The 27,988-nt window shown below is 45.6% G+C and overlaps 2 protein-coding genes across 2 annotated transcripts; both read left to right on the top strand.

The window, feature by feature from the left end:
• Nucleotides 1-4,247: 4,247 nt before the first annotated feature.
• On the top strand, nt 4,248-6,755 carry MYCGRDRAFT_59247 (uncharacterized protein; the record flags this gene model as incomplete). The annotated part of the gene is made up of 1 exon (XM_003852492.1): nt 4,248-6,755. The coding sequence occupies one exon, from the start codon at nt 4,484-4,486 to the stop codon at nt 6,632-6,634; it is 2,151 nt and encodes a 716-aa protein (XP_003852540.1).
• Nucleotides 6,756-7,689: 934 nt separating this feature from the next.
• Nucleotides 7,690-8,491, top strand: MYCGRDRAFT_80919 (uncharacterized protein; the record flags this gene model as incomplete). The annotated part of the gene is made up of 1 exon (XM_003852493.1): nt 7,690-8,491. A coding segment is annotated over one exon (293 nt), but the record flags the coding sequence as incomplete, so codon positions are not given.
• Between the last annotated feature and the right edge of the window lie 19,497 nt (nt 8,492-27,988).

Here is a 27,988-nt window from a genome sequence, read left to right as displayed (position 1 = left end):
CTTAGCTCTAAGAAATACTTTACGAAACTAGATATTATTACTACTTTTAACTAAATACGTATTACTAAGGGAGATAAATATAAAACCGCCTTTACTACGCGCTATAGTTAGTTTAAATGTCTAGCTATACTATTTAGTCTATATAACGTACTAAGTACCTTTTAAGTAGTAATTAACTACTCGCTATATAAATACCTAGACGACTTCTACTTAGCTTACCTCGATAATGTTCTTATCTTTAGCGACAGCCTCTAGGAGTATAAGAAGTACGTCCGACTCGTTATTAATAGGCTCTATGCCGCCGGACTCCCTATCGATATTAAGAAGTCTAAGTTCTTCGTCTAAGAGACTAAATACCTTAGCCTTATTATTAGTAAAGACGGCATTAGTATAGACCCTAAGAAGGTCGCTACCGTCTAAGTATAGGAAACCCCTACCTACGTAAAGGACGTTTAGTTATTCCTTAGATTTACTAACTTCTACCGCCGCTTTATTAAGAAGTTCTTAAAGCTAGCCGTACCGTTAATAGCCCTTACGTATATAATCCCCTTAGATCCGGATCGAGACCTATAGGCTAAACTTCTATCTACGAAGTCTCGATACCTACTATTCTCCTAGACGCTATAATGTTAATAGGCCTTCGACGAGATAAAGCTCCGCTTTACGAAAGCACTAGTCCTTACCTACTTTATACTAGGGCTCGAAACTATCCTAGAAACTAACGCTTCCGACTTCGTTACTATAGCCGTACTTTCTTAGTATAGGAATAATAGAGTTATACGACTAGTCGCCTACCTCTTAAAGAAGATATTACTAGCCGAAGGTAACTACGACATCTACGATAAGGAGCTAATAGCTATTATTAAAGCCTTTAAAGAGTAGCGACCGGAGCTCGCCTTAGACGACGGCGAACTAGTTAAAGTCCTTTCCGATTATAAGAACCTTAAACACTTTATAACTACTAAGGTCCTAAATAGAAGGTAAGCTCGCTAGGCCGAGTTCTTATTATAATTTAACTTTACTATCTCCTTTATTTCTAGCAAAAGTAATAGTAAGGTAGACGTACTTATACGCCTACCTTAAGACCTCCCCTCGTCGCCGGATAACCCGCGGCTATAGTACTAATACTAGACTATCCTTTAACTAAAGTACCTCGTAGGGTACTAGCTAAATATATCTAGTCTCCTCGTCTATACGCTAGAATCCTTACTAGCTCTAGTTTAAGCTATTTAGGCTACTTACCGGAGCTAAGCCGGCGTAGAAGTCCGTACCGCTATCTCTTAGCTTACGTAAGGATCTACTAATATCCTACTATTATCTAAAATTAAGTACTATACGGACGACGTACGCTCCGAGAATAGTATACTATACGTCCGTAACCGATATAGATCTTAGAGCCTCTACGTACCTAGCGAAGATAACGACTAATCTAGCCTACGCTCGACGATACTACGCTCGTACTACGAATCGCTAATAGCTAGACACCCTAGTTAAGCTAAAACGTTCGACCTAATAAGCCGTTACTTCTTCTAGCCTCGTATAGCTAGGTCGATTAGTCGGTATCTACGTAACCATAGCTACTATAATAACAAACCGAGCAATCTCGCTTACTAATCCCTCCTACGCTCTTTAGAGGCACCGGCTAAACTATAGACTAATATTACTATAGACTTCGTAGTTAACCTACCTCCGAGTAAAAGCTATATAGATTTAGCGACCTACTATAATATTATAACTAGTACTAACCGAATAACTAAGGAACGCTATCTAATCCCCGTCTTATTAATAGAAGCCGACTACTACGCTTATATGTTTCTCCGCTACGTTTAGTTACGCTATAGCTTTCCTATTAGCTTAATTTCTAACCGTAGCCCTTAATTCGTATTAGCCTTCTAGATAAGACTCTATAAGATACTCGGAGTCTCGCGTAAGCTATCCTTATTATACTACCCTAAAACTAATAGCTAGTTAGAAAACACGAACAAAATAATAGAGACTTACCTCCGATCCTTCGTATCTTACTATTAAAACGACTAGGTAGACTAGTTACCTCTCGCTAAGTTTACTACGAACAATTACGTCTTAGTATCTATAGGAGTCTTACTATTCTTCGCTAATACCGGTCGTAATCTATACTTTACGGACATTAACACCGAACTTAATATACCTTTACTCCCTTACTAATAGCGTCTTAATACTAAAGCCGCTTATAACTTCGCTAGTTATATAAAGGACCTTTATAAACACCTACGTTAAGAACTCCGCCTTACGTAATTACGACAATTAGATGCTGCTAATCTTTACTAAGATACTAGCCTAGTCTACCGCGTTAGTAATATAGTACGCTTAAATTATAAGAACATTAAGATAAAGCGACTATTAATCTCTCTCGATTATAAGCTCCTTAGCCCTTATAAGGTTATTAAGGTTATGCCTAGTACGTGTCGCCTTAAGCTACCGCTAAACCTTAAAATCGATACTATCTTTAATAACTCCCTACTTTGACTAGCCGCCGATAATCCCCTCCTTAGTTAATTACCGGCGCTACTACTACTAGCGGAAGCTATCGTAGGAAGCGATAGTAAGTATAAGGAATACGAAGTTAAAGAAGTCCTAGACGTACGTATATAAAAGGTACTAGGTCGTAAGAGTAAGAAGTTACTACTACTAAGTACTTAATACCTTATACACTAGAAAGAATATCTAAGGTTAGAGGCTATATAGGAGCCTACTAAGAGTATCGTTAAGTATACTACCGCTATAGTAGCTAACTTCTATTATAACTACCCTAGGTTGTCTATTTAAGTTGCCTTTAGACCGCTATAAGGTTAGAAACTAAATAAGACTCGTTACTTAGGATAAGTCTTATTAGCGACCGACCTATAACCTAAAGCGCCGTACTTATACGGAGGTCTATAGTATACGTTTACTTACCTTACTCTTATAGTTAGCTTCGGCCGTATATAGATATTGCTAAGCCTACGCTAGTTAACTATTAGAGTAACGCGAGCCTACTTCTTAGGTAGTTACTATAGATAGAGGTTAGCCTATAGTATACTTAATAATAGATATAGCTAAGCTATTAGACTAATATAATAGTACTAGACGATACCGACTAAGTAATACTAACTAAATATACTAACTAAATATACTAACTAAATAATACTAAACGGAATCGACTACTATAATACCTACTAAAACTTAAGGAGTTCTCTAGCCCCTTATTAGCTAAGGGTTTCTCCTCGGATTTAGCGTTTCTATTTATTTCTATAAGTTTTAGATATTCGTACTACTATACTTACCTATTACGTTATTATTAGTCGTAATCTCTATTATACTACTATCTTACTAATCTACTACGAGCGTTACTACTATACTATTAAACTAGTTAGCGCTCCGTATACTACTATTATAATACTATACTATCGCTAGATATATAATATTATATATATACTAAAGGTCGTACTTACTATACCTTTACTATACTCGCGAGCCTCTCGCTCTTAAAGAGTAGGGGAGGGGTAGTATTATAGCCGGTCTCCGTACCTACCTCCGAGGTAGATACCTAAGGCTATAACTATTTCTATATTTCTTCGAGTCCTTCTTAGACTCTATTCTATAGTATTATATATAAACTTATCTATTTACCGAATTATTAGAATTACGTCTATCTTTTATTAAGCCGTAATAATAGGCTAGGTATATATTAGTATATCTAAATAGATTCTTATAAATTATTAAATCTAAAGAAATACTTACTCGTTATTACTATCTTATAGCGGAATAGGGCTATTGTCTCTACTACTATATATATATATATTAGGAGCTATTTCCGTTATAAAGCTAATATAGTAGATAATAACTTGCACTCCAGTCTATTATAACCAGAATGGAGCGCGGTGCTTTGTTGCCAGGCATCGACAGCTTCATGGATTCCCGAGAGTGACCTTAGAACTACCTGGCGTGAGCTGTGAATCTCACCCTCATGACATGCAGGCCGAAACACCTGCATCTGCATGCAACACTATCGACCGGGAAACGCATGTAGTCGATCAATCTTACGATGTGCATGTGTCTTTTTCATCATTGACAGTTGTATTTGTGCTTGTCGTACAGTCATGTCGTGGTCCTTGGTCGTCACCGCCGTTCTCTGAGCAACCCCTCCAGATCCTCCCGCTGGTGTCCGTCAGCTTCAGCTCCTGATCTGATGGAACCCGACTCGGCATCATCGACCGCCATTCCCACGCACATCCCAGCAAACAAACGGCCATCTCGAACTCGAAACGGTCAAAAGGCAACGCTGGCTCCCCCACTACACACCAAACGCTCCGCCCTTCTCCGGCGTCCACTCCTCCTCTTCGTCCTCGTCCTCATCGCAATCGTGGCCATCTACAACACCATCCCTCGTCTTCGAGCTCTCGTCTTTCAGGTCAAAGTACCCACCTTCAACTACCCGCACCGACCGATCACCACATCCACCATTATGGGTTCGAAATTCAAGAAGCCTCCGCAAGCACCGCCGCTCTTCACTCACACTCCCGAGACCATCATCTTCGACACGAAGCGAATCCTCGATCAGAACAAGGCATTGCAAGACAAGATCGTCAAGGAGGTGACGGTGGACACAGCCAACTTCAACAATGTCGGTCTACTCTTCGCACGTGACGACAATGCCATGTCATTGGAAACGCACATCATCGGATTCTACCAAGCTGTCTCGACCGATCAAAAGACTCGTGATGCTTCAACGGAAGCGGAGAAGTTGATGGATGAGTTTGGCATTGAGTCGGCGATGAGGGAGGATATCTTCAAGCTGGTGGACGCATCGTACAAGAAGCAGAAGGATGATGAGAAGCTGGATGCGGAGAGCCGGAGACTGCTGGAGAAGGATCACAAGAGCTACATTCGCATGGGATTGGGAATTCCGGCAGGACCTGATCGGGATCGATTCAAGGAGATCAAGAAGAGACTGTCAGAGCTGGGAATTGCCTTCCAGAAGAACCTCAATGAGGAGAAGGGCGGGTTGTGGTTGACAACAAAGCAGCTCGATGGAGTGCCGGCTGATGTCGTGGATGGCCTGATGAAGGGGAAGGACGGTACACCATCGGAGGGCAAGGTCTGGCTGACATTCAAATACCCGGACCTCTTCCCGGTGTTGAAGTACTGCAAGGATGAGGAGGTCCGCAAGCAAGTCTTCATCGCGAATGAGAACAAGTGTCCCGACAATGTGGCTTTGTTCAAGGAGACCATCACTCTACGTGATGAAGGCGCTCGTCTGTTGGGATACTCAAACCACGCCACATTCAGGATTGAGGACAAGATGGCAAAAACACCAAAGACTGTCGATGACTTCCTCGGAGACCTCAAGCAGCGCCTTGCACCTGGTGGACTGAAGGAGATTGAGAAGTTGAAGGAGCTGAAAAAAGCTCAAACTGGGAATGCTGACCACTACTTCTTGTGGGATCACCGCTTCTACGACACCCTCATGCTCGAGAAGGACTACCAGCTCGATCAACACACTATTGCCGAATATTTCCCTCTGCAGACCTCCATCAGCGGAATGCTCGACATTTTCGAGCAGCTCTTCGGTCTGCAATTCGTCGAAGTCAAGGGCGAGCACCGCGATCAGATCTCCGAGACCGGCAAGGGCGATGACATTGTGTGGCATCCCGAAGTGCAAGTCTTCTCCGTCTGGGATGACGCAGGTGAAGGCAGCGGATTTGTAGGCTACCTTTATCTCGACTTATTCCCTCGCGAGGGCAAGTATGGCCACGCCGCCAACTTCAACCTCCAACCCGGCTTCATTCAAGAGAACGGCACTCGGCGCTACCCTGCCACTGCTCTCGTGTGCAACTTCAGCAAGCCCACACCGAAGAAACCCTCCCTCCTCAAACACGACGAAGTCGTCACTCTTTTCCATGAGCTCGGCCACGGCATCCACGATTTAGTCTCACGTACCACATACTCTCGCTTCCACGGCACCAACACCGTCCGCGATTTCGTCGAAGCGCCCTCCCAAATGCTCGAGAACTGGTGCTGGACTCCCTCGCAGATCAAGTCCCTTTCTAAACACTGGTCCTACCTCACACCCGAATACACCGAAGCATGGAAAGCGTCCGCCGGAAAGGACACCAAGCAGCCCTCGGAGTCTATGCCCGACAGCTTGATCAAGTCCATCGTCAGCACCCGCCACATTAACGACGCGCTCTTCAACCTCCGCCAACTACACTTCGGCATGTTTGACATGACGGTCCACGAGCCAAAGTCTCACTCGGACGTTGAGAACCTTGACGCTTCGACTACGTACAATAAGCTCCGCCACGACATCTCCAAGATCGATGGCCCAGAGGCACTCGGTGAGCCGTATTCGTGGGGTTCCGGCCAGGCCACTTTTGGACATCTCATGGGCGGGTACGATGCGGGTTACTACGGTTATCTGAGCAGTCAGGTGTACTCGGCGGACATGTTCCAGACGGTGTTTGCTAAGGATCCGATGAACGGGGAGCAGGGACGAAGATATCGACATGGAGTGCTGGAGAAGGGTGGCAGTCAGGACGAGATGGAGACCTTGAAGGGATTCCTGGGGAGGGAGCCGAGTAGTGATGCTTTCTACAAGGAGTTGGGTGTGGCGTAGGGCACAGGAAAAGGGATATGGGTGGAGAGGAGAGAAGACGAGCAGCTGAGACTCGCAGCATTGCATGGCGATCGAGGCATCGCGTACTCCATCAGCATGCAATGGAAATACTTTCTGACAGGTCGTCACCAAAGGATCGCAGAGGATGGTCAGCAGTGTGGACCACAACGGTAAGAACATGCATGTACGGGCTTCGTGTATGAGAGGCGGTCTCTTGTGTGTGTACACGACACGGCGTAGCGCACAGTGCACGCAAGGTCGAGGCGATACGGCGGTCGGGTCAAAGCGGCGGTCTGTCTTGTGCGTGCAGGCAAGGTAGGCACATGCGCTCCAGGCAGGAAACCGCGCTAGTGAGCACTCTTCTTCACCTTCCACTTCACGTACGGAACTTCACTTCACGTCATCACTTCATCAATACATCCTCCAACATCATCAGGAAACCCCTGATTGCGCCGCCTCAGCCAGTCGCCATCGAGTGTGCAACACGAATCCTCTCCCGAACATCCTCGTCCTCGGAATCTATTTCTTCTTCCTTGTAGTTCTCGAGGAGCTCCGCAAAGTGCTATGGATATTTGTGCTAACGAAGACCAAAAAAAAATCTCCCCCACATAGGGTCGAACTATGAACCTCCAGATAATTGCCTTTTGGGGAAAGGTAACAGTCTGACGCGCTAGCCAATTGCGCCATAGGGGATGATGGTCCCATTCGAACGATGTGGAATATATATCAGTTAATTGACGGCCGACCCGCTTGCTGTTCCGGACTTCCCGAGTTGACCAATAGCGGAACGCGGAACATCCAATAGCGCCATTGGCACTACCGTGGGACAGAGTATGAGCTCAATTTCCCGATCGGGGGTGTGTTGCTGAAATAGGATCGCCGACCACCAGCGCAAAGAAGGGACGGCCAATGGTCTGCGTAGGTTGTCGCCGATGGACCGCCGATGGCAGATATGGTGTGCAACGAGGACGGCGAGGCAGGAGATTGCGATCAGTCCTCGGCTTGAACCAATATATATGGGAGGTCGTCGCTCTCGCGGATCCTACACTCATTCACGCTCAAAGATCATCGCCTCTCGTCTTGCTTGCTTCACTCCACTTCAGCATACAGACATGGACAGCGACGAAGTCGTCCGCATTGTGTACAAGCCCAGCCCTCGGACCGGAGACAAGCGTTCCTTCAGCGATGCAGAGTTGCAAGACGATCTGGATCCTCGAGTTCGAGCGATGCTCGACGCAGCCGAAGCCAATGCTGCTGAAGTTCTTTCTCCGACTGAGATGGTTAAGCGCTTTCATCAAGCTGCGAAACGAGTATTGAGCGATGCTCAATATCGTGGCTTGACTTCGTTCTGCTCGAACCTCCGGACGAACGACCTGGATGCATCATTGAAGAAAGCCGTGGATGATCGCGTCGCCAGATTCCACACATCCGAACCTCTCGCCGCAGACTCAAGTAAAGACTTGCTGAACAAGCCTTCCGGACATCCGAGTTTCTTGTTCGGTGTCATCATGCACTATAAGACTCTGCTGAAAAGCAACAACGAGTTTTTCGATGCACAAAATCCATGTACCGCAAGACTTCTTGGAAAGGGCTTCCATAGTGGCAACACATTCGCATTCGATGTTCATTGGCGTCAGGAGATGTCGTCGTCCAGAAAGAAACAATGCCCACGAGATTTTTATATTCCGAAGGTACTGGATATGCATGATCAGCTCTCGGATGATATACAACGACTCGCTCAGACAAAGCTTCTGACCATTTTCGGACAATGCCCTATGAAGTCGTACAAGACAGACTGGATGGCTCCTGGCACTGTTGTGGTAAGTGTCGAGGTTAGTGACCAGCACTCGGTCGAGTACTACCTCGAATTCAACCACACAGTTGCAGCCAATCTCGACCGGATCTGCACAAACGTGATCCATCCGGATGGCCTTTTCAAACTCGGCAACTCCCCTGCGACTGTGCGAGCGGCCTTTGCTGCCGACTGTGCTGTTAATCTCTTCTTCGGATTGGTCGGTGAGAGTGAGACGGTCAAGCCAGGGTATTTCACGAAATTCTTCTCCAGTCTCGGCAAGGGCACACGCGATCCAGTAGTAACGGTCCTTACAAAACCGACTGACTACATCCACGAAATGCAGCATGCCGAGCTCGCTTCTGGTGGTGTTGTAACTCCTCTAGAGTCGATCGATTCGAGGATAGTGCAATGGGCTGTGGAGAGATATCCGGACCTGGATATCGAAGATCGTCAAAGAGCTGGGCTCTCAATCATCGACGCCATTAGTGACGTAATTTGGGCGGACTCGGCCGAGGCGAGAATCCATGCAACGGACAAAATCAATGGACAGTGCGGTGAACAATCAATCCACGGATTGATGGATTGGTGAGAAAAGATGGATTAGTCAATCTCACCATGCTATGGCCATGGTGAGCAGGGGTACCAATCTCACCAATCCAAGGGCACTAGTGAGATTGGTGTGGATTGAAGGTTTTGATGGATTGGTGGATATAGTGGTGGTGGTTAAGGTTTTGAAAAGCGGTTTTGAGGGCTATATATCTGCTGCTCTGGCCGCACATTCGAGAACGACTGCGCACATCTCTTACTCGCGCAAACGACTCGCACAGAGCCCAGAAACGACGAATCTACTGTCAAATCGTTAGCCAATAAGAAGGCTGGAAACTCCTTCAGTTTTCATAACTCAGCCGTTCGTTCATGTTCATAGTAGTGAGGGCGGCGGAGGTGTTGTTGGTAAGGCTCTTAGTGAGGCTCTTGGTGAGGCTCTTGGTGAGGCTCTTGGTAAGGGCGGCGGAGGTGTTGTTGCCGCGGCGGTGGTCAGTTTATATGCCAAAGGAGCTATCAACGTCGAAGGGCGTGTGTGTTGTTGCCTCCACCCTCACTGTGGTGTCAGTCTTGTTACCCTCGAAGAAGCGCTCTCGTGATGTTGTTGTCGCTGCCTCCACGTATCCTGCCGTCCACTTAATAACCTTCTCTTTAGTCCAGCTCTGCAGGCAGCTAGCTGCGTTGACGGTATGCTCTGAGAGGTTGTTGCGGCGGTCGGTAATCATGAGTCCGGTCTGACTGAACTGTCGCTCTAGAGCGTTACTCATTGGCGGCGTGGTGAGGATGTCGAACGCCATGCGTGCTAATTGAGGCCATTCGAGGCGCTTGCTCTACTACCAGTCGAAGGGATTGCGGACCTTGTAGTTGGAGGCAAGTAAGTAATACAGAAGCCATTACTCTTGAGGTGTTGCGACCGCGCGTCGTTGCTCTTTAGCGGCTTCTTCAGCACTGCTGCCTCTAATGTCAGCAAACCCTACGTTGTCGTCTATGGCCATGGTAGTCTGCTAGTGTCGTCTACCGCGCTTGGAGGGTGAGGCTAGTAGTGATAGTTGTGGAGCGCGCGCTTCTTTAGAGAAGATATCCGGCAGTTGTAAGTATTCGCTCCAGAGCGCGGCTATAGTAGTGTCTACGGTGGTAATCTACTTAGGCTTGTCCTTCCAATATCGCTTAATCCAGCTGTGGTTGTAGCGAGGATGCAGGATCACCGCCGCAATGTATACCGGCGTGAGGTCAGTAAGGGTGTAGTAGGCATCCAGCTTCTGCCATGCAAGGTTAATATTGGCCTTAAAGTGAGGCTCTTGCTCAAGCTCTATAGCCTCCGGATGCTCTGCAATCACGACCTCTGCGTTGTCGACACTGTATGTGCGCTTTACCTCTTCGAGGTAAGTAAGGAGCTATTGCATGGTCGGTATAACTTCCTATACATGGCTATGCTTGCCAACGTCCCCTTGCAACCGAATAGTGGCACTCGCGAGCGGCTTAAGGATCTTGAAATACTCAGCAAGAGTCTGCCAGTCGTCGTAGGTTAGTGCATCATTAAGGAGTGATGGACGAGCCTTCTTCTTCGGTGGATTCGACTTGTGTGCGTGCTTGGCATTCCATGTGTTCTGTGAGCAATGAGGTGGTTAGTAAGATATCAGCTCTCAGGTATGGCTCTGAATACCTCATAGTTCGTCCACTTGTTTATCTCTTCAAGCATAAACCGCTCAAGGGCATTACGAATCTCCAGCGCTCGCGCGATTATAGCAAAGAGACTGTTCTACCGTGTGTCGTTGTTACGGATAAGGCGGTAGATCGTCTTGCTAATAGCCTCACTAGCGGCGATGCCGGAGGCTATCAGTTCAGCTTGATATAAGGCCAGTCTGTCGACACGTTACGTGCTCCGGAGGATGTAAGTAATGAGGTTGTGTAGCTTGCTAACCGGTCTACGCTTGCGCCATGCTATTAGTCGCTCTCGATCTTCCTTGGACTTACCAGCGAGCAGTTGCTCGAGCACCTCGTCGTCGGCGTAACCGACCATGATTGCCTTGGCCACGAGGTTGATGATATGGCTAACACAGCGCAGTCGCCGCTTGAGGGGGTCGAAGTTGTAGATGCTCGCAAGGGCGGCCATGCACGTGTCGTTGTTGGATGCATTGTCGCTGCAGAAGTAGCCTACCTTCTCGACTGGTATGCCAAAGAAGGAGATTATTAAAGAGACTATATCCGCGATTCTCACGCCGCTGTAGGCCTTATGGTAAGCAGGTATTCCAAGCAGGAAGTTCCACGTCTTGCTAGTATTGTCGATAAAATAAGCAATAATGCCTACGAGCGATAGACCATTGCGTAAGCTCTACAGATCGAATAAGAAGTAAATTAAGCCGAGTGCAGTCTACAGAAGCTTAATAACAACAGGCACGAATCCATCATATGCCTTGTGAATCCAGCGGCTCACAGTGGTGTAATCCGGCAGTGAGTCTTTATACAGAGGCTGGAGGTATAGCAACAGCGCTGTAAAGTAAGGGTTGTCGACCTTCCTAAAGGGGATATGGCAGAAGCATATCCATTGCAATAGCAGGCTCTTAAAGGTAAACGCGTTCCAATTCGCAGACAGACGACTAAGGGTGTCAGCGCTCGCGTTGTTAATGCCGAGTTGCTAAGCAATTGAGCGCTTCTTCTTTACAGTTGTGCTGCCCTCGGCCATCGAGCCTAAGCGGTTAATAGCATACTTGGCTACCATGTGCTTGCTAGCACTGCTCGTCTACAAGCCGCTCTCATATCGATGTAGTGCCGACGTGCGAGAAGCATAACAGAGCTTGCATATCTAGTATTCCTTGCCATGTGCATCGTTAACGCGCCAGCCATGCTTCTACACCCACGAGTCCTTTTGCAATGCCGACTGAGAGATATAGCATCCTCGGAGGTTCTGGCGCGTGAGGTCGAGGCCCTCGTAGCCGCGAATCGGCGCAGTAGGAGGCGGTTGCACGGCGGTGCTGTCGAAGTCGTTGGTCTGTTAAAGGGCGGAGGGGACGGTGAGCTGTGAGCTAGCGACTAAGGTGGATAGGGCGCTCGCGGTGTCGTCGAATGATGCGACTGACTCTACCTACGATAACTGAGCCTACGACGACTGCGGCGTTGATAGACGTGACATGTTGTTGTTAATGCAGAACGCGAAGGAATGAAGCTGAAAATTAGAGTTTAACGGTGCAGCTTGGCATCTCCGACGCTAGTATTGTCAACATGTTGCAACGTAAAGAACAGCACCTTCCTAATATCGCATACACATGAGGAAGATCGCGTTCGAAAGCGCAGGACTCGAAGTTTAATGTGGCGTTTAGTAGGTGTTCATGTTATGAGGTTAAGTGTTGTTTTGGTGAATTCAGCTTTGAAGTAAATAAATCGAGAGAGATTAGTGTAGCTGAAAGTCTAATTCCGGATCTCCAAACCTTCTTAACTTTCTAGGTTCGATATCTCCACAACCACATAACCTATGATACTCATTCTTTTTTTGTAGGAAAGCGAAGTTCGAGATCTCTGCGACGCGCCTACCACAGATGCGATGTGTGGGTTTCTCAGTAGAGAAATCCAGTATCAAGAAGTATGTGAAGTCAGATTGGAGCTAAGATGCGGCTCTGCGCTAGCATATGCGCGGGGCCCCCGCGTTACGGCTGCTCCCCGACCAATAGAATCGATAGATTTGTGAGGCTCCGCAATTAGGGTTTGAGCTTAGGTTTACAACTTCTTCGAATTAACCCCAACCTACACCTTTACAACAACAACGTCGACAACATAGCCAATCCACCGCTCTGGTGCACCAATCCATCAATCCAAGGGCCATTTGGATTGATTAATCCATTAAAAAAATCGCCTGCGGCGCGCTGGAGCCTCCGGCGGTGCCTGCAGCAAGCTCTCACTACAGAATCCACCAATCCACCAATCCTCACCAATCCATGAGGATTGATCAATCCGGTTTATTCTCACCAATCTACCATGGCTGGTGAGATTGATCAATCTCACAATCCATGTGGAAAGCGTGCACCAATCTCACCACCTCCGGTGGATTGGTGAGATTGATTGTTCACCGCACTGTCAATGGAACAGACAATGGTAAGTGTACCTTGCCTGTGAGCGATCCGGCAGACTTGGGAGGCTCTCTCCAGCTCCTTCAAAATCGGTACAATGAGTGGCATGCTGGGCCACTACAGGCAGGGTTATCGAAACCGTTCTGGGATGGATGTGAAGTGGTATAGGAGGCCACTTTACACCACGGCGGTAAGAATCTTTGCCTTGGCTTCAACTTGTTCCTTCCGCAAGACAAGGTGTTGCACATCGGTGCGAATTCTGGTAAGTTATTAGCGCTCATCGGTAAGGAGCGCTTTACTATTTTCTTCGACTCTCTTGGCGTGAGCATCCACTGCTCCGCATCCCGCAACTCTCCTGGTGTAATCGTGTGGCGGAGGCAATACACGATATTACGCCGCTTGAGGGGAGGCCCTGCTCTTGTCGAGCACGCGAAGGTTGAGCTTGCTCATATCAAAGCCCTGGGTAGTGAGGAAGGCGTACGCAAGGAGCGGACTAAAGACTTGGAGCTGCCGGCTGCGATCAAGCAAATTCGATTGAGTTAGATTAGTAGACGAGAATTTCGCTCGATGTTCAGCAAGCATTCAGCTCACTCGCGTTGATCTCACTTTTCACAACGCCTGTCATAACATTCACGCAGACACTCCCGAGAATGATACAGGCCTTCGGCTGCCTCAGCCGTGTTTAAGAATACTGCAATTATAATCGCAGTATCTTAGAAGCAGAGCCGGCGACGGAGGCCATCCCTTTTAGCGATTTATTACGAGGGATTGAGGCCTCTATAAAGCTTAAGAGCGCCGCTTACCGATAGACGCCGGATAGACCGATTATTCTTAAGAATCCGAACATTAAAATTAAGCCTAGCACTATTATTATAGTAGTCGGCTCGGTAGGCTCTAGCAAGACTACCCTACTAGCAAGTCTACTAGGTAAAACAATTAATATACCTATAGAGTCCGGTAAACGGCGAGCTAGAGTCGTTACGTATTATTCGTAGGATCCGTAGCTAGAGAATCAAACGATCCGGAATAACATTATCGGAGTTCTTAACTACGACCCTAGATAGTATAAAATAGTCTTAAACGCCTACGAGTTAGAGCCTAATGTTACGTCTTAGGTAGTAGGAGACATAACTCTAGTATGTAGCAAAGGCGTCGGCCTAAGCGGCGGTTAGAAGTAGCAAATTGTAAGTTAGCGAAGAGAAGGCCTAGGTAGCGTAAGACTTATAAGGATATAGGCCTTAGCGCGAGCTATCTACTATCGGTCGAGCGTCGTACTTCTAGATAACATCTTTAGCGGCATAGACGCCTATACTATCGATACTGTCTCGAGGCGCTTACTTAGCACTAACGGGCTTTTGCGGCTATACGGAATTACTATAATACTTGTCGTAGTAAATAGTTAGTAGTTAATACGTTTTGCTATGTTCCCTACTAACGCCTTATAGGAAAGGTTGTTATACTCGTAGACCGAGTTATTGCCCTAGCTAGCGGAGAACTAGTTAACGTTAATTACCCGGGGGAACTACTTAACGACGATAATTGTATTAGTCGTCTCGGTTTAAGTATCTCTAATAACATTCTAGAGCAAGCTCCGTAAGCTTAAAATAACGCAAAGAAGCCTACTATTTAAAATCTATAAAGAGAGTAAGGCCCTACTAGAGACGAACAACGAAGGTAAGGAGACATCTTAGCTTATATATACTACCTCCGCAACGGAGGCATCCCTACCTTCGTAGGCACTTTGGTTTCTAGAACTATAGTAGTTATCTTAACTTACTTCTCTAGTAAGTTAAACTAGTCCTAATACTTAAGTAGTCCTAACACGACGTTTAGTAATCTAGCTTAAATAGTAGTCCGAAGTAGACGCTTTATCGTATAATAACGGTGTCGGTATATACCTAGGCGTATATATATTACTTAGGATGTCGAGCGTTCTCTATATATTCCTTTACTGTTAGTATGTTAAATAGGCTACTTCTTAGAGGTCGACGGTAATATATAGTAACTTAAGATTAGGTTCTTATTTATCTATTTAATCTCGCGATTATCTAATCGGCTTTACCTATACCTCCTTAAAGCAACTCTTCGGTTAGTCGATTAAACGCTAATAATTCGGCATTAGCTAACACAATCTTATAGAGCTCCCTTCTAGGTTTTGCGCGCTACCGATGTTAGAAGTTTAATAAATAGGTAAGTTATAGTACATCGCACTAAGCTTTCTAGCTAACCTCTTTAAGATTTAGCTAGGACATAGAGATTATAGACCTCGCTCTCCCTCAGGCTTCGATCGCTCAGGCTAAACACCCTACAGGTGTCATTTGAGCGCATCACGACAGATGCTCCAACAGCAGCATACCTGCCACGATTGCTCGGCCCGGTGGTCCTGGAATACGAAGGACATCATGAACAGTCAACCTGGCGCGACGCTGCGGTGCTTGCGACGGCGATAGTCAACAGTGATCAAAAAGCGGAAAAAGAATGATACTGATTTATGAGGGCGAAGGCCCTTAAGCTATATAGACTAACTGAAACAAGCGAGTTATGTAATAATAACGAGCCTTTAAGTGAAACGGTGCCTAAGGCTTCAAGGGTTTAAGTAAACCTAAGCGAGGTTTTTGGTGTTTTTGAACATCCTCCCCTTTGGTAAATACGTAACCTTAAGCGTTCGTAACAACCTTAATTAAAGGCTCAGGTCATATGCCAATGCTCTTAAGTAGGTATGCGTAATCTCGGGTAAACGAGCGTAATCTAGGAGGTCTGTAATTGCCCGGAAGGTAAGGGCTTAAGTGCAATCGTTTAGCTAATTCTAGCAGGTAAATAATCCAATTTACGTACTATTACAAGCCTTAAGCTGGTAACTGCTGGCACGTAGTCGAATTCACCGGCAGGTCGCCCCTCTAAGGGCACAAAAGCGACTGCGTTCTTCTTTTAAACCCTCTCTCTTTTATTAATATCCGTAATCCTTTCCTTCCTTTTTCCTTAGACCTTTATATAGTCTACGATTACTACACCTTACAACACTATAATACCTCTTAAGCAACAGTTGCTATAGCGAAGGGTAACGAAGACAAGCGCAAGAAAGACGAGAAGAGCAAGGACGACAAGGTCGACAAGCAGCTCCGCCGGTCTCCTCGTAAACTAGCCTCTAAGTTCCCTCCTACGAAGGCTGTTTAAAGTGCTATTAAGACAGTTAAGCGTAGATACTTAGATGTAAGGATGTTAACTTAAGCATTTAGCTCGGTCTTAAGTAGCAAGAAGTAGCCGTTACGAGCTGCTGCTACCTAAGAATTAATAGATAAGTTCGCCTTAAGGAAACTCTACGTCTAGCCTAATATTATGTCTCGGCGTAACCGCATAGAGTATACTAAATTCGGGTATAAGCAAGCTACCGGTTACAAGTCGGCATACGATGCTTATCGCGATAGGCTTAATATATCTGCCTTAAGCCTTAGGTCTAAGCTACTAGGCATACGCGCCCCTACAAGTAACAATTACGAAATCCCTTAGCGCAACCCTTAACTAGCGAACTAGGGCCGTAGCTTAAGGAGTCGCACTACCGCACAAGGTTAGGACCCTACGATGCCTCGCAACGTCCTTAACCGCTCTCCGGATCTTCGTAGCTTGTACCCTAAGCTAGATCGCTTCGACCCTTAAGGAAACATTAATAGTACTACTATGCACGCCTCTATCGGCGCTCGACTTAAAGCTCTCCTTACTCCTAGTCCAGCCTCCAATCGCATCGCGGTTACGGACGCATAGATAAGGGAAGTAATATATTGTCTGATTATAGTGTCGAATGCGCCTATTAAGTACCTTCGGCAATTCCTAGCTACCTTTACGATTTCCTAACTTAATACCTTAATCGATAGACTTTAAGCGTTCGAGCTAGGCGATCTACGTAGCTTAGACTAGCGTAAATCGGACGGTTACCTTATTAGGGCCTACAAGCAATAGCGTCTAGTCTCTCTTTTTACTTAAGCTCTCGGTAGCAGCCCTTAAGAAGGCAACTGTAGCTGCGAGTCCGGCAAGCGCAAGGCTAGTCCCTTTAAGTTATGCCGTAGTAGTAGAGGCTGCTTTAGCTACTATACTAACTACAGCTACACTAACTACTACGATCGCTATTTAGTTAGAGATTCTAAACTCTAGGGAAAGACTAGGACTAAGAAGAGGAACCCGAAGGCTAAGGAAGGTAATAACGATACGGAGGACGAGTAGGTAGACTTTAAGGAGGAAGTCTTAATTCCGCTCTTAGAAGAGCCTATCCAAGTGCCCTTAAGCCCGCCGCCTTCTAGCCCTAGACCTTTCGATTCTAGATCCGGTAGAGTTACGCAGCTGCTTAACCTATTCCTTACTAGTTAGACGAATATCGCCGATATAGAGGACATTAACTTAATAGCTGTCGCAGCTCGTTCCCCTAACTTAAGGGGTCCTTTGTCTACTCGTGAGGAGATGGACACTACTCCTTCGCGGCCAGAGCGTCCTTACTTAGATCCTTTAAGGGGGTTCGGTAGATCTCCGGGTGCTAGGCCTTTGTCCTTCTAGCTTCCTAAGAACTACGCCTAAGGAATGCCTATAACTATAGATAACAGGTATCGCCGCGACAACCCTTAAGCTGGGCGTACGACCCGTCCGGCCAACGCACCTCTATTCTTCCGCACAGGGCAACAACCTGGCCCTACCCTCTTCCCGACAGGCGATCGTTAAGGCACTCTAGCGCTAGTGCCCTTTAGTTTAAGTACTCGTCGGGGCCCGCCTCCCCGGCCGAGCACCATACCTGCTCCCGTTCAAGCTCCGGTTCGAAACGCACTAGCTCTAGCTCGTTAATCTCTAAGCCTACCGTTCTATAATGCGGCGGAAGATTTCGTAGATCTAATGCACGAAGGAGAGAGGCTCTCGTACGCTATCGATTAGACCTTAATACTAGCACGGACCGGCTTAACTAATAATTACGACCTAATTCCAACCTTCTCCGGCCGCCTTGTACACGAGCTAGTACTCCCCTTAAGCGGTTTCGCTACTTAGGGGAACCTGTTTTTTAGCACGGCTCCTCGGGCTAACAATAGGCGTTAAGCATACGGCGCAGAGGGCCTAACAGTTCCTCTAGGAAGCTAACGCACGCGCGTGTACACAGAGCATATCGAGCAGCTCTACCGCAACTACTTTAACAAGCGCTACTCCGTGTATTAAGTCGTCTAGATAGCTCTCTCGCGGGCTTAAGTGCGTCTTAGGGCTAATTAAGGCATTACTCCTTAGATGCTACACTTGCAGGCGGTAATGTTAGCCCTTAAGACGTAGCTTATTACTAAGAAGGAAGAAGATGCTAAGAGGGAGCAGGCTAAGAAGGGTTAATTCGGGTCTAAGTAGGATCGGTGGAAAATTCGTAGGCTTAAGCAGGAGCACTAAAAGCGTTGTTTTTCTTGTTTTTCTTTTTTCTAAGCCCCCTTATCTGCTAGGCTGTGCATACGATGCAATGCGATACGACGCTAGAAAGCTAGCGCGAAATAAATGTATAATAGCACTTAAGGACTGGCCTTAAGTATAAAAAACATAAAATAAAAACCCTCCGGGGGATCTATTAAACTTAGGCCCTCGCATTAACCTTTCGTTTAGACTTAAAGGTTAGCTTCCTTAGTAGCTGCACTGCAGGATTACGAGGAGCTTCCCTTGTGTTCTAGGGTGGTCGTCGACGGGGCATAACTACAATAGTGTCCTCGTTATTACCCGACTCCCCTTAGGGTTTAAGTAGAGTCTCCTAGAGCTCGGAAGGGATTGCAAGTAGTTCCTCTTTCGTTTCTTCTACGACAGGCTCCGTAGGGACAGGAACAGTTGCTGCAATAGGGTTAACTTAAGCGTCTTCCCTTAATGTTGCTGCTGCATTTACCGGATGCATAACCGGCTAACTTAAGGGTGCTAACTTCTTTAGCTCCCTAAGACGTTTCTTTTCGAGAGTAGCCTTAAGTTTTTCTACCTCCTTAGCATTATCTCGATTCGCGCGTAAAACGTCCCTATACTTCCTTCGGATCTTATTAGCAGCGAGTTTAAGCTTGTGCTAAAACTTTGGCTAATCGTTAGTTTTTAAGGAATCTAAAGGTTTGCCCTCCCCTAAAAGGAATCGAAGGGCTCCTAACTGTTTAAGCTGCTATAAAGACAACTTGTCCTACTTCTGTTTAGGAATAGTCGCTAGAGTAGAGAAACTTAAGCGTAGATTAAGTGTAAGATTATTACGCAAGGAGTCCTTAAACTCCTAGCTAGCGGCCTTAAGTAAAATCTCCTGTCTACAGCGCTTCTGCTAGTCCCTAAAACTAGTGCAGTTAGCGCAGATTAGGCGATTACTATGCACCTAATGCTTAACTACAGACCCGTCGTAGGACTCTAAGGTATACGTACTAAGCTAGCTTCGCTTAATTACCTTAAAGGGACCTACGAAGGTCGGCTAGAGCTTCGTCTTAGTCTTATTTAAGACAAGAACAAAGTCTCCCTCGATAAACTTGCTATTAGTCTCTTTAAAGGTGTGTCTACTAATAGCGCCGGCTCTTACTACTTTCGTAAGCAGCTTTTCTGCGGCAATCGTCCTAGCGTTCTGCATTACTTAATACCTAGATTTAGGATCCTCGGGCTTAAGCTGCATTAGACGCAGGTACGGATAATCCTTAAGTATTTAGGGTTGCTAGCCGAACAAGAGGAAGAAGGGGCTGTATCTACAACCGGACTAGGCCCGGATTCGACTTAAATACAGCGCCTTAGGAAGGTATAAGTCCTAAGCGTGTACGCTTTTACCGTAGCACATTTTAGAAAGGATCCGGCCGAGAATACCGTTTAAGGCTTTAACCTTCCTGTTCGTGCGGGGATAGTAGGGCGTCGTTAGCCTATAGTTAGCTTAAAGGGTATCTATAAGGATATTAAACGCCTTGCTTATAAAGTTAGATCTATTGTTACTAAGGACTTCCCTTAAGGGTCTAAAGTTCGTATAGATCTCTTCTTAAACAAAACGAGCGACCGTCTCGGTTTCTTAATTCGAGGTAGCCCTTGCAACCGGCCAACTAGTAGCATAATCTACGGCTGTAATAATGTACTTGTTACTATTAAGTGTAACAGGCATTAGACTAATAACATTAATCGCCTAGCGCTTAAATAGCTTAAGCTTAGAATTAGCTTAGTAGAATCGCGGCTCCTGTAGGGGACTCCGGGACTTCTTCTTCGTAGCTTAATACTAAGGGCAAGTAGAAGCGTAGTTATAAACATCCTGTTTAAGTAACTACTACTAGCCCCTTACTTAAAGAATGCTGTAGACGCCGGGTAGTACGAAGTGCCCGTAGTTATTATAGTAGCGTTTAAGGAAGTCCTACCGGAATTCCGGATCTACGTAGGGTACAAGGCTTCTATTAGCCTCGCGATAATACAGGAGGTCGTCCTTAAGGACAAGATCTAACACCTTCTTTTTAATTAAGCGGCTTAGCTTCTTATTCTCGGGCATCTCCCCTATAGTTTTAAAATAGAGTACTCTATTAACCACCTTACGCTCGGAGAATCCTCGTATAATCGTCCCCCTTGTAGCGTTCTCCTTAAAGGAGTAAGGCAAAGCGGTTAAGAAGTCCGCGGGTTTAAGTAATTAATCCCTAGGCTATATAGAACCCTCCCCGGCTATATTAGCTAGGGTACCTTCTATTAAGTCCGGCCGGCGGGAGAGGGCATTAGGGACTATAGCCTTACTCCCCTTACGGTAGCGGATGTCGATGTTGTAAGCTTAAAACTCCTTAATCTAGCGTGCAAGTCGCTTAGTTAGAGTCTTCGAGGTTTTTAGGTATTGTAGGCTGTAGTAATCCGTAATTACTTAAGTCTTAGTCCTATTATCGATATAGTAATTCTATTTTCGAAGGGCTTCCTTAATAGTAAGGAGCTCCTTCTCGTGCACTAGATAGTTTAGTTCTGCCCCTTGCAGCTTACGGCCCTCGAAAGCAACCGGATGCAATTTCCTATTAGAGTTAGCTTAATGTAGGACTGCACTAAGCGCCTACTTACTTGCATCCGTTTTAATAATAAAGGGCTTCTTAGTGTCTAGCATAATTAGTACTAGCTCGCTGCACAGGGCTTCCTTAAGCTTCGCAAAAGCGATAGTGTACTAGGTAGTCTACTTAATAGGGCGCTTCTTCTTAGTACGTAGTAGCAAGTTATCTTCCTTAAGGAGGTCTAATAGCGGAGCAGCGTGCCTAGCAAAGTCTCTAACGTACTTGCGGTAGAAGGAAGCTAGCCTAATAAACTACTGCACTTCTTAAGCGTTAGTCGGCTGTAGCTAATCTCTAATAATAGAGATCTTGTCTTCTATAGGCCTAACTTAATTGTAGCTTACTCGATATCTACAGAAGTCGAACTCCTTAACCCTAATATAACATTTCTTAGGGGAGTAATACAGCTCTTAAGACCGTAGGACATCTAGGACTTCCTTTAAGTAGACTTCGTGCTCCTCTAGGGTCTTAGAGAAAATCACGATGTCGTCTAAATAAACTATATATGTCTTGTAAAGGTGCTTTCTTAGAGCTTCGTTTATTAAGCCCTAGAAGCTTGCCGGTACATTACATAAGCCGAAGGGCATTACCTTAAAGTAGTATTTGCCCTAGCGAGTGTTAAACGCTGTCTTATGCTAGTCCTCTTCCTTTACCTTTAATTGCTAGAACCCGGAGGTTAAGTTAATCTTAGTAAAGTAGCTTAAACTATAAAATGCATCTAAGCAATCGGAAATCCGAGGTAGGGGGAATCGATCCTTAACGGTAGCGTTGTTTAGAGCTCTGAAATTAACGCACATTCGCTATTTCCCTCCTAGCTTAGGTACAAGTAATACAGGGCTTCCCTAAGCTAATTAGGATTTGTTAATTAACCTACGCTTCTAGAGTTCCTCGATTTAAGACTCCTGTTTAAGCGATTAGGCATAAGACAGCTAGTAAGGCTGTTAATTAATAGGCTTGTAGTCCCTAGTGTCGATTAAATGTATAATAAACCGGTCCTTCGGTAGCTTATTAGGTAAGGAAGATCTAAACAGATCCCTATTATCTAGGATAATGCGGCTTAAGCTGGGTTCCTTACTTAAGGGAGGAGGAACGTCGTCTTCCTTAAGGGACATAGGGTCGTCCTTAGGATCGCGTTCCCTTTCCTGTTGCCGCTCCTAGTATTTATCTATATTTAAGAGATATAAGGGCATGTTAGGATTAACGTTAAGTAAATCCTCTAGTTCCTTAAGGGAACAGAGGTCCTTATCTACCGGAACGCTCCTTAAGTTAGGAGCGTATCTAGAGCATAGTATAGCATACTTAACACTGTTGTCGTATAAGTACACCTTGTTCGTAAAGAAATTAATAGTCGGGCAGTACTGCCTGAACTATTTAAGGCTAAGGATTACCTCGTAATTAGCGAGATTAAGCACTCGGGCAGTAATTTCCCCCTTAAAGTTACGTAGCTAGTAAGGCAGCTTAACCCTAAGGGTTGTCTCTATTGCTGTGCCGTCAGGCAGAACTACGGTTTAGGAATCTATAGCTACTTAAGCCTCCGGAAACTAGTCCGCGATCGTTCGTAAGACGTATACACGCGTAGCCCTAGTATCGAACAGGAACTTAGCCTTAATAGAATGCTTACTTAAACCTAAGCGTCCAGAGGTAACTAAAAGGTTTGGTCCTATAGCGTTAAGGTAGTTAAGTTAAGTATTAGGAGGGATCCTAAGCAATAAGGGCGACGCAACAGACAACTTAGAATCCTTAGCATCTAAGTCGCTATCTATTTTTTTGTCGGCTTGCTTAAGCCCCCCTTACGTCTGTTATAGTCGTCCTACTTCTTCTACAAGTCTAGCTTAAGCTTCTTCTAACAGCGATACTAGGTATGTCCGGCGACTCCGCAGTTATAGCACTTTAAGGAATACTCCTAAGCCGGTAGCTTAGAGCTGTTATCGTTAGCTATATGTTTAAGGGCAGCGGCAACATACTCTACGGTAGTCTTGTTTACCTTTCTTAGTTTAAAAGCCTTCCTAGCAAGAGTATTGCGGTTTTCCTTAAAGGCAGGGGCATCTATTCTTAGGCCCCTTTAAGAATCTACGACCTCCTAGTTAGCTGCGTCGATAGCTTAAGCCTAGTCTATAATCTCCTATAGTCTAGCCTTTTAAGGGGTAAGCTTATGTCGAATAAGCTCCGCTCGAATCGACAGCTTAAGCCTATTAAAGAAGATAGTAGCGTTAGAGAAGTTATTAGGCCTTAGCTTAAGCATGCGAGCTACGGAGAGGATTTTGTAATAGAAGATAATAACACCTCCTATTTGCTTAAGAGCTCGGTATTATCTCTAGAGCTTCTCTTAGTAATAATAATCTTAGAAATAGGAGACGAGGTTGCTAAGCATTAAGTTAAGGGTATAGGTTCCCTTAATAATTTTAAGCCTACAAGTCTCTTCCTGTTCCTCCTACTAAGCAAGGGCGTTACGCTACATCTAGCTACCTACTAATTCGATAAGGTTAGCTTCGGATAGGCGGATACCCTTCTATCTTAGGGCAATCTAAGACCTTAAGTAACGCTCTATAGACCTAACCTAGATATTAGCAGCGTTGTTTCGAGTGTCTCCCTAGTATGGTTCTAGTGCCCGGACGGAAGCCTTAATAGAAGTATCTAAGGAATTAAGGGGAGTTGTATCCCTACCTAGTATTCCAGACGTATAGCGATAGGGACGACTTGGTCCCTTATCGTTACTTAAGCCGTGTTTAGGGTTATCTCCTCGATATAGGGATAGCTTAAACCGTACGGCTCCTAGCTCGCTTAGTCCCCGGATAGGCCTATTAGCAGATCCTGCTCGAACAGGCTCCTAGGACAAGCGGGCGTTCTCGGCCTAAAGTCGGACAGAGTCCGCTTTAAGTCGATTAATATGTTCCTCTATCTCCCTTAAGGCGGCTATATACTCGCTAAAACGAGTAGGGCCTAAGCCTACATTCGTAGCAGCAGGTCGGCTTAGTTAAGTAGGGGTTCGGAAGGTAACATTAGCTCTAAGTAGAGCTAGAGGATCCGTCTAAGGATCTCCTTTAGGGAAGAGACAAGCAGTAGTAGATAGTGCCGCCCCTATATCGCTACCTCGTTCCTTAATACGATTAAGTTCGCTAATTAGGCTTAGATAGCCTTGCCTATCTTCCTTAAGCCTTTCTCCTTTAGCGACTATTAGGTTTAAGTCGTAAGAGGAAGGAAGCTCTATAGTTCCTTCGGCTTAGCTAGTAACGGACATCTTGTCTTAGTAGGATAGGTTATTAATCGAACTAAATTAAGTTGCTGTTGTTGTTGCTTCCGGTAACTTAAAGGGTTATAACTTCCTCCTTGTAGTTCCTTAAGCGGCTAGGCAGCTCTAGCTATTATCGTGTTTAAACATAGCGCGCTTTAAGTGTTTAGGTAACTAGTTTTAAGTGCGGTAATTCTATGCTTTAAGTCTTAAACTTAAGGCAAAACGAGTTTTGCGTTAACGTTCAAGTAGAAGTTGGCAATCTAGCACAAATAGCACTACCGAGTAAATCGCTATATATAGGACCCCTAGCTATAGAAAACCCGGTGCTTCTAGTTAGGTGTACAGTCTAAGTAGAAAGTCCGGTATAGTCCACGGGTCTAAGGAGGTCTTAAACTAGAGTCGTTTTAAGCTGGTTTAATTAAATAGGCAATAAATCGAACATCCGGCCAGCTCTAACCCTTAAGTAGCAGAGCCAGCCGGTAAGACGGCTAAGGAGCCGCCTTAAGTGGTCTTAGCTACTAGATAATCAAAAAGCGGAAAAAGAATAATACTAATTTATAAGGGCGAAGGCCCTTAAGCTATATAGACTAACTAAAACAAGCGAGTTATGTAATAATAACGAGCCTTTAAGTAAAACGGTGCCTGAGGCTTCAAGGGTTCAAGTAAACCTGAGCGAGGTTTTTGGTGTTTTTGAACAACAGCAAAACAGGCGCTACCCTGTTTCAAGGACACAGCCCTCTGTTGGAGTCCCGCATCAACATAGCGTGGGCAAAACTGGTTCGCTTAATCGACGTCTGCCGGCTCAATCTGGACGAGAATCACATCATGGCACCTGCTCCCAACGATGTCATCAGGGAATTTATGAGGATTGCAAAGAATCGGGAGATCGACTTAGGCGACAATGTCGTCGGCGAATTCATGAATACAATCGACAAGCATGCGCTAGACCTTTGGCAGAAACGTGAGATCACCTACGAACTCGTGCCAATCGTACGTTTGGGAAGGCTCTGTCTTCGCTCCGCCCACATCGATCAACTGGAGCTCCTGGAAGATGTGGTTGCAACTGCCATGACCGATTTCACACTGGCGCAGATTGACGTAGCCGCCACGGACGCTGAGGTGATACGTGAAGGCGTCCGCGGACGTGAGAAGTATGCGCGGCCATGGGCTTTTCCTGTTGCGGACGAGTAGGGCATGTGCATGCCTAAGATAGCGCCCCGTTCGTGAGTTTCCCTCACTACGTCGATTTCGTAATTCTGGCCTTTGGCGATATCGCTATATATTAACACACCACCATGCTGGTGTTACACTGTTGCTATGGTCGTCGTCGTCGTCGTCGTCGTCGTCGCTAAGACGCTCTCGCACTACTATTAATCTTACGCCCTTACGCCCTTACGCCCTTGGCGATATACACACTACTATCGATCTCACGCCCTTAGCGTATATACACACGAACTCGCCGCCGCCCTTACGCCATCTTACTACTAATCTTACCGCGATCTCGCTATGCTACGCCTACCGCCGAATTACGACTACCTGCGTAAGGAGATTAAGGTTCTTCTTTAAGTCTTAGGCCTGACCTACAACGCCGTCCGAGCATAGATAAAAGAGCAGAAGGGCGTAGATATATCGCATGCTACGTTCGAGCGTGTAATCGCTACTTAGGGGATTATAACGAGACTACGCAGAGCTAATCTTAGTGCCTATAATAAGGAGCGGCTAAGGGCTCGGATTAAGGAGCTGTTCTAGGAATCAGACGAGGACGATGCTACATACTATAAGATCCTTACTATTAATAGCTTTGCTCTCTCGAAGTAGTAGTTCGTAGAGCTAAGGAAGAGCATAGGATTGTACAGGAGGATTCTAAAGGATAACTAGCTATCCTATAATAAGATTATTAAGAGCGTGTTAGTCGGAGTAATTAAGGGTAGAGCGCTAGAAGATTACGGATACCGCAACCTCGTAAGGAAGATACGGAACGAGTTTAAGCTAATCGGAAGGTTCGTAATTTTAGCTATCTTAGTGCTTATCTTAGTACTAACCGCTATATATAAGAACCGGATCTTTAAGATCGCCTATCGGATGAACTTAGCGCCATTCGATGCACGCCGCATTAGTAAGCGAGTAAAGGTCCGCTCTTATCTTCTAAAGGCTAAGGGACTAAACTATATATAGTCGGTAGATGCCTATTACAAGCTTAAACTCTTCGGCATTTAGATCTATTACTGTATTAACGTGTATTTACGGAAGATTATATAGGCGTACGTCGGCACTATAGCTAAGACGAAGTTCTCGGTCTTTAGCTAGTATCTCGGTGTAGTAGATTAGCTCGGGTTTACTCTATAGGTAAGCCCTATATCTATTAATCTCGGTAGACGTCTCGGTAGACATCTCGGTGCACAGGCTGACTTATATACACAGATCCTGCGAGCTAACTATAGCGTAGAGACTCTAATAATAGCCGACGCCTACCTTTGCTTCCGTAAGAACTAAGAGGGCTATTAACTCCGTTCTAATAAAGCCTTTTAGTATACAACTAGTAAGGGTAACAACACTATTAAGCGTTTCTAGGGTCTTAGTGCATTAGCGGCGTTTAACTAGTAGCGTAACCTCTTTATTAAGCTCCGCAACAACCGTCTATATAACGAGGATTAGCGGGCTAACCGTGTAGCCTTCCTCGCTATATACGTGCCAATTATGCGATACACAGTCTAGCTGTTCGTTAGCAGCTACAACCGACACCGCATTCGCAAGCACCCTAAGATTACTAGCTATGTTGCCGGTATTCCGAACACACTCTACGCATATCCAGAGTTAAAAGGGACCGAGAACTATAGCATCTATATTAACACTGCTTATCCTAAGATCCGACAAATAGTCCAAAACAAGGACGAATTCGGTGCGTATGCTATTAGCTAGGATCGCCGCTAAGATCTACCTAAGATCGTGCATGCCGCGTTATACTAGCGCTAATATACTAATTAATTTATGCAGACCTTATATTATATCTTCCCCTAGCTACGATATATTAGGTTAATTATATGCTTGTCGAAGGCGGCTTCCCTACTAAATTAGATAGTCGTAAGCAGGCTGCTAATAGCGAGAAGCTCTATATTGTTGCATATCTCTACCTCCGCGCTGCAGCCGCTACTTACCTCGCCGCCGGTAGTAAGCTAGTAGAGTTTTAGAGGCCTATATAGGGCGCTAGCCTGCAGCTAAGAGATCGTACAAGGGAGGTATTTGTAGCGAATAGCTTCCCTCTATAAGATACAGAGTAGATTATACTAAGATCGCGAGATAACAGGCCCTTAAATAAAAACTCTGCTCTCTCGCACCCTCTATCGTCTGCACCCTTACCCTCTATTTTCTCTGTATCCTGCACTATTCACACCTCTAACTACTTACACCTCTAACTATCCACCTCTAACTATCTACATACTCGAATAAACATCTAACAGCTCCGAACTATAACTCCTGGACTATTTACTAAGTTCTGTACTAACGGCGGGGCCCTTTACGATATCGGACTTACCGAGAACTGTAGTAACTGCGGCTGCGACCCCCTAACGACCGAGATCGCTGCTAAGATCGCTACGCCGGTAAGAGATACTAGCGCTTATAAGGGCTATAACGTCTTCTACTCCGGTTATGCTAATACCGTCCGATAGAGTACTTCTAAGAAGTACACTCGCCCTACTAATGCCGGCACTCGCGCTCTAT

Source organism: Zymoseptoria tritici, chromosome 5 (genome assembly GCF_000219625.1).
Source record: "Zymoseptoria tritici IPO323 chromosome 5, whole genome shotgun sequence".
Classification (NCBI taxonomy): Eukaryota; Fungi; Ascomycota; class Dothideomycetes; order Mycosphaerellales; family Mycosphaerellaceae; genus Zymoseptoria; species Zymoseptoria tritici.
This window is presented reverse-complemented; position numbering and strand designations above follow the sequence as displayed.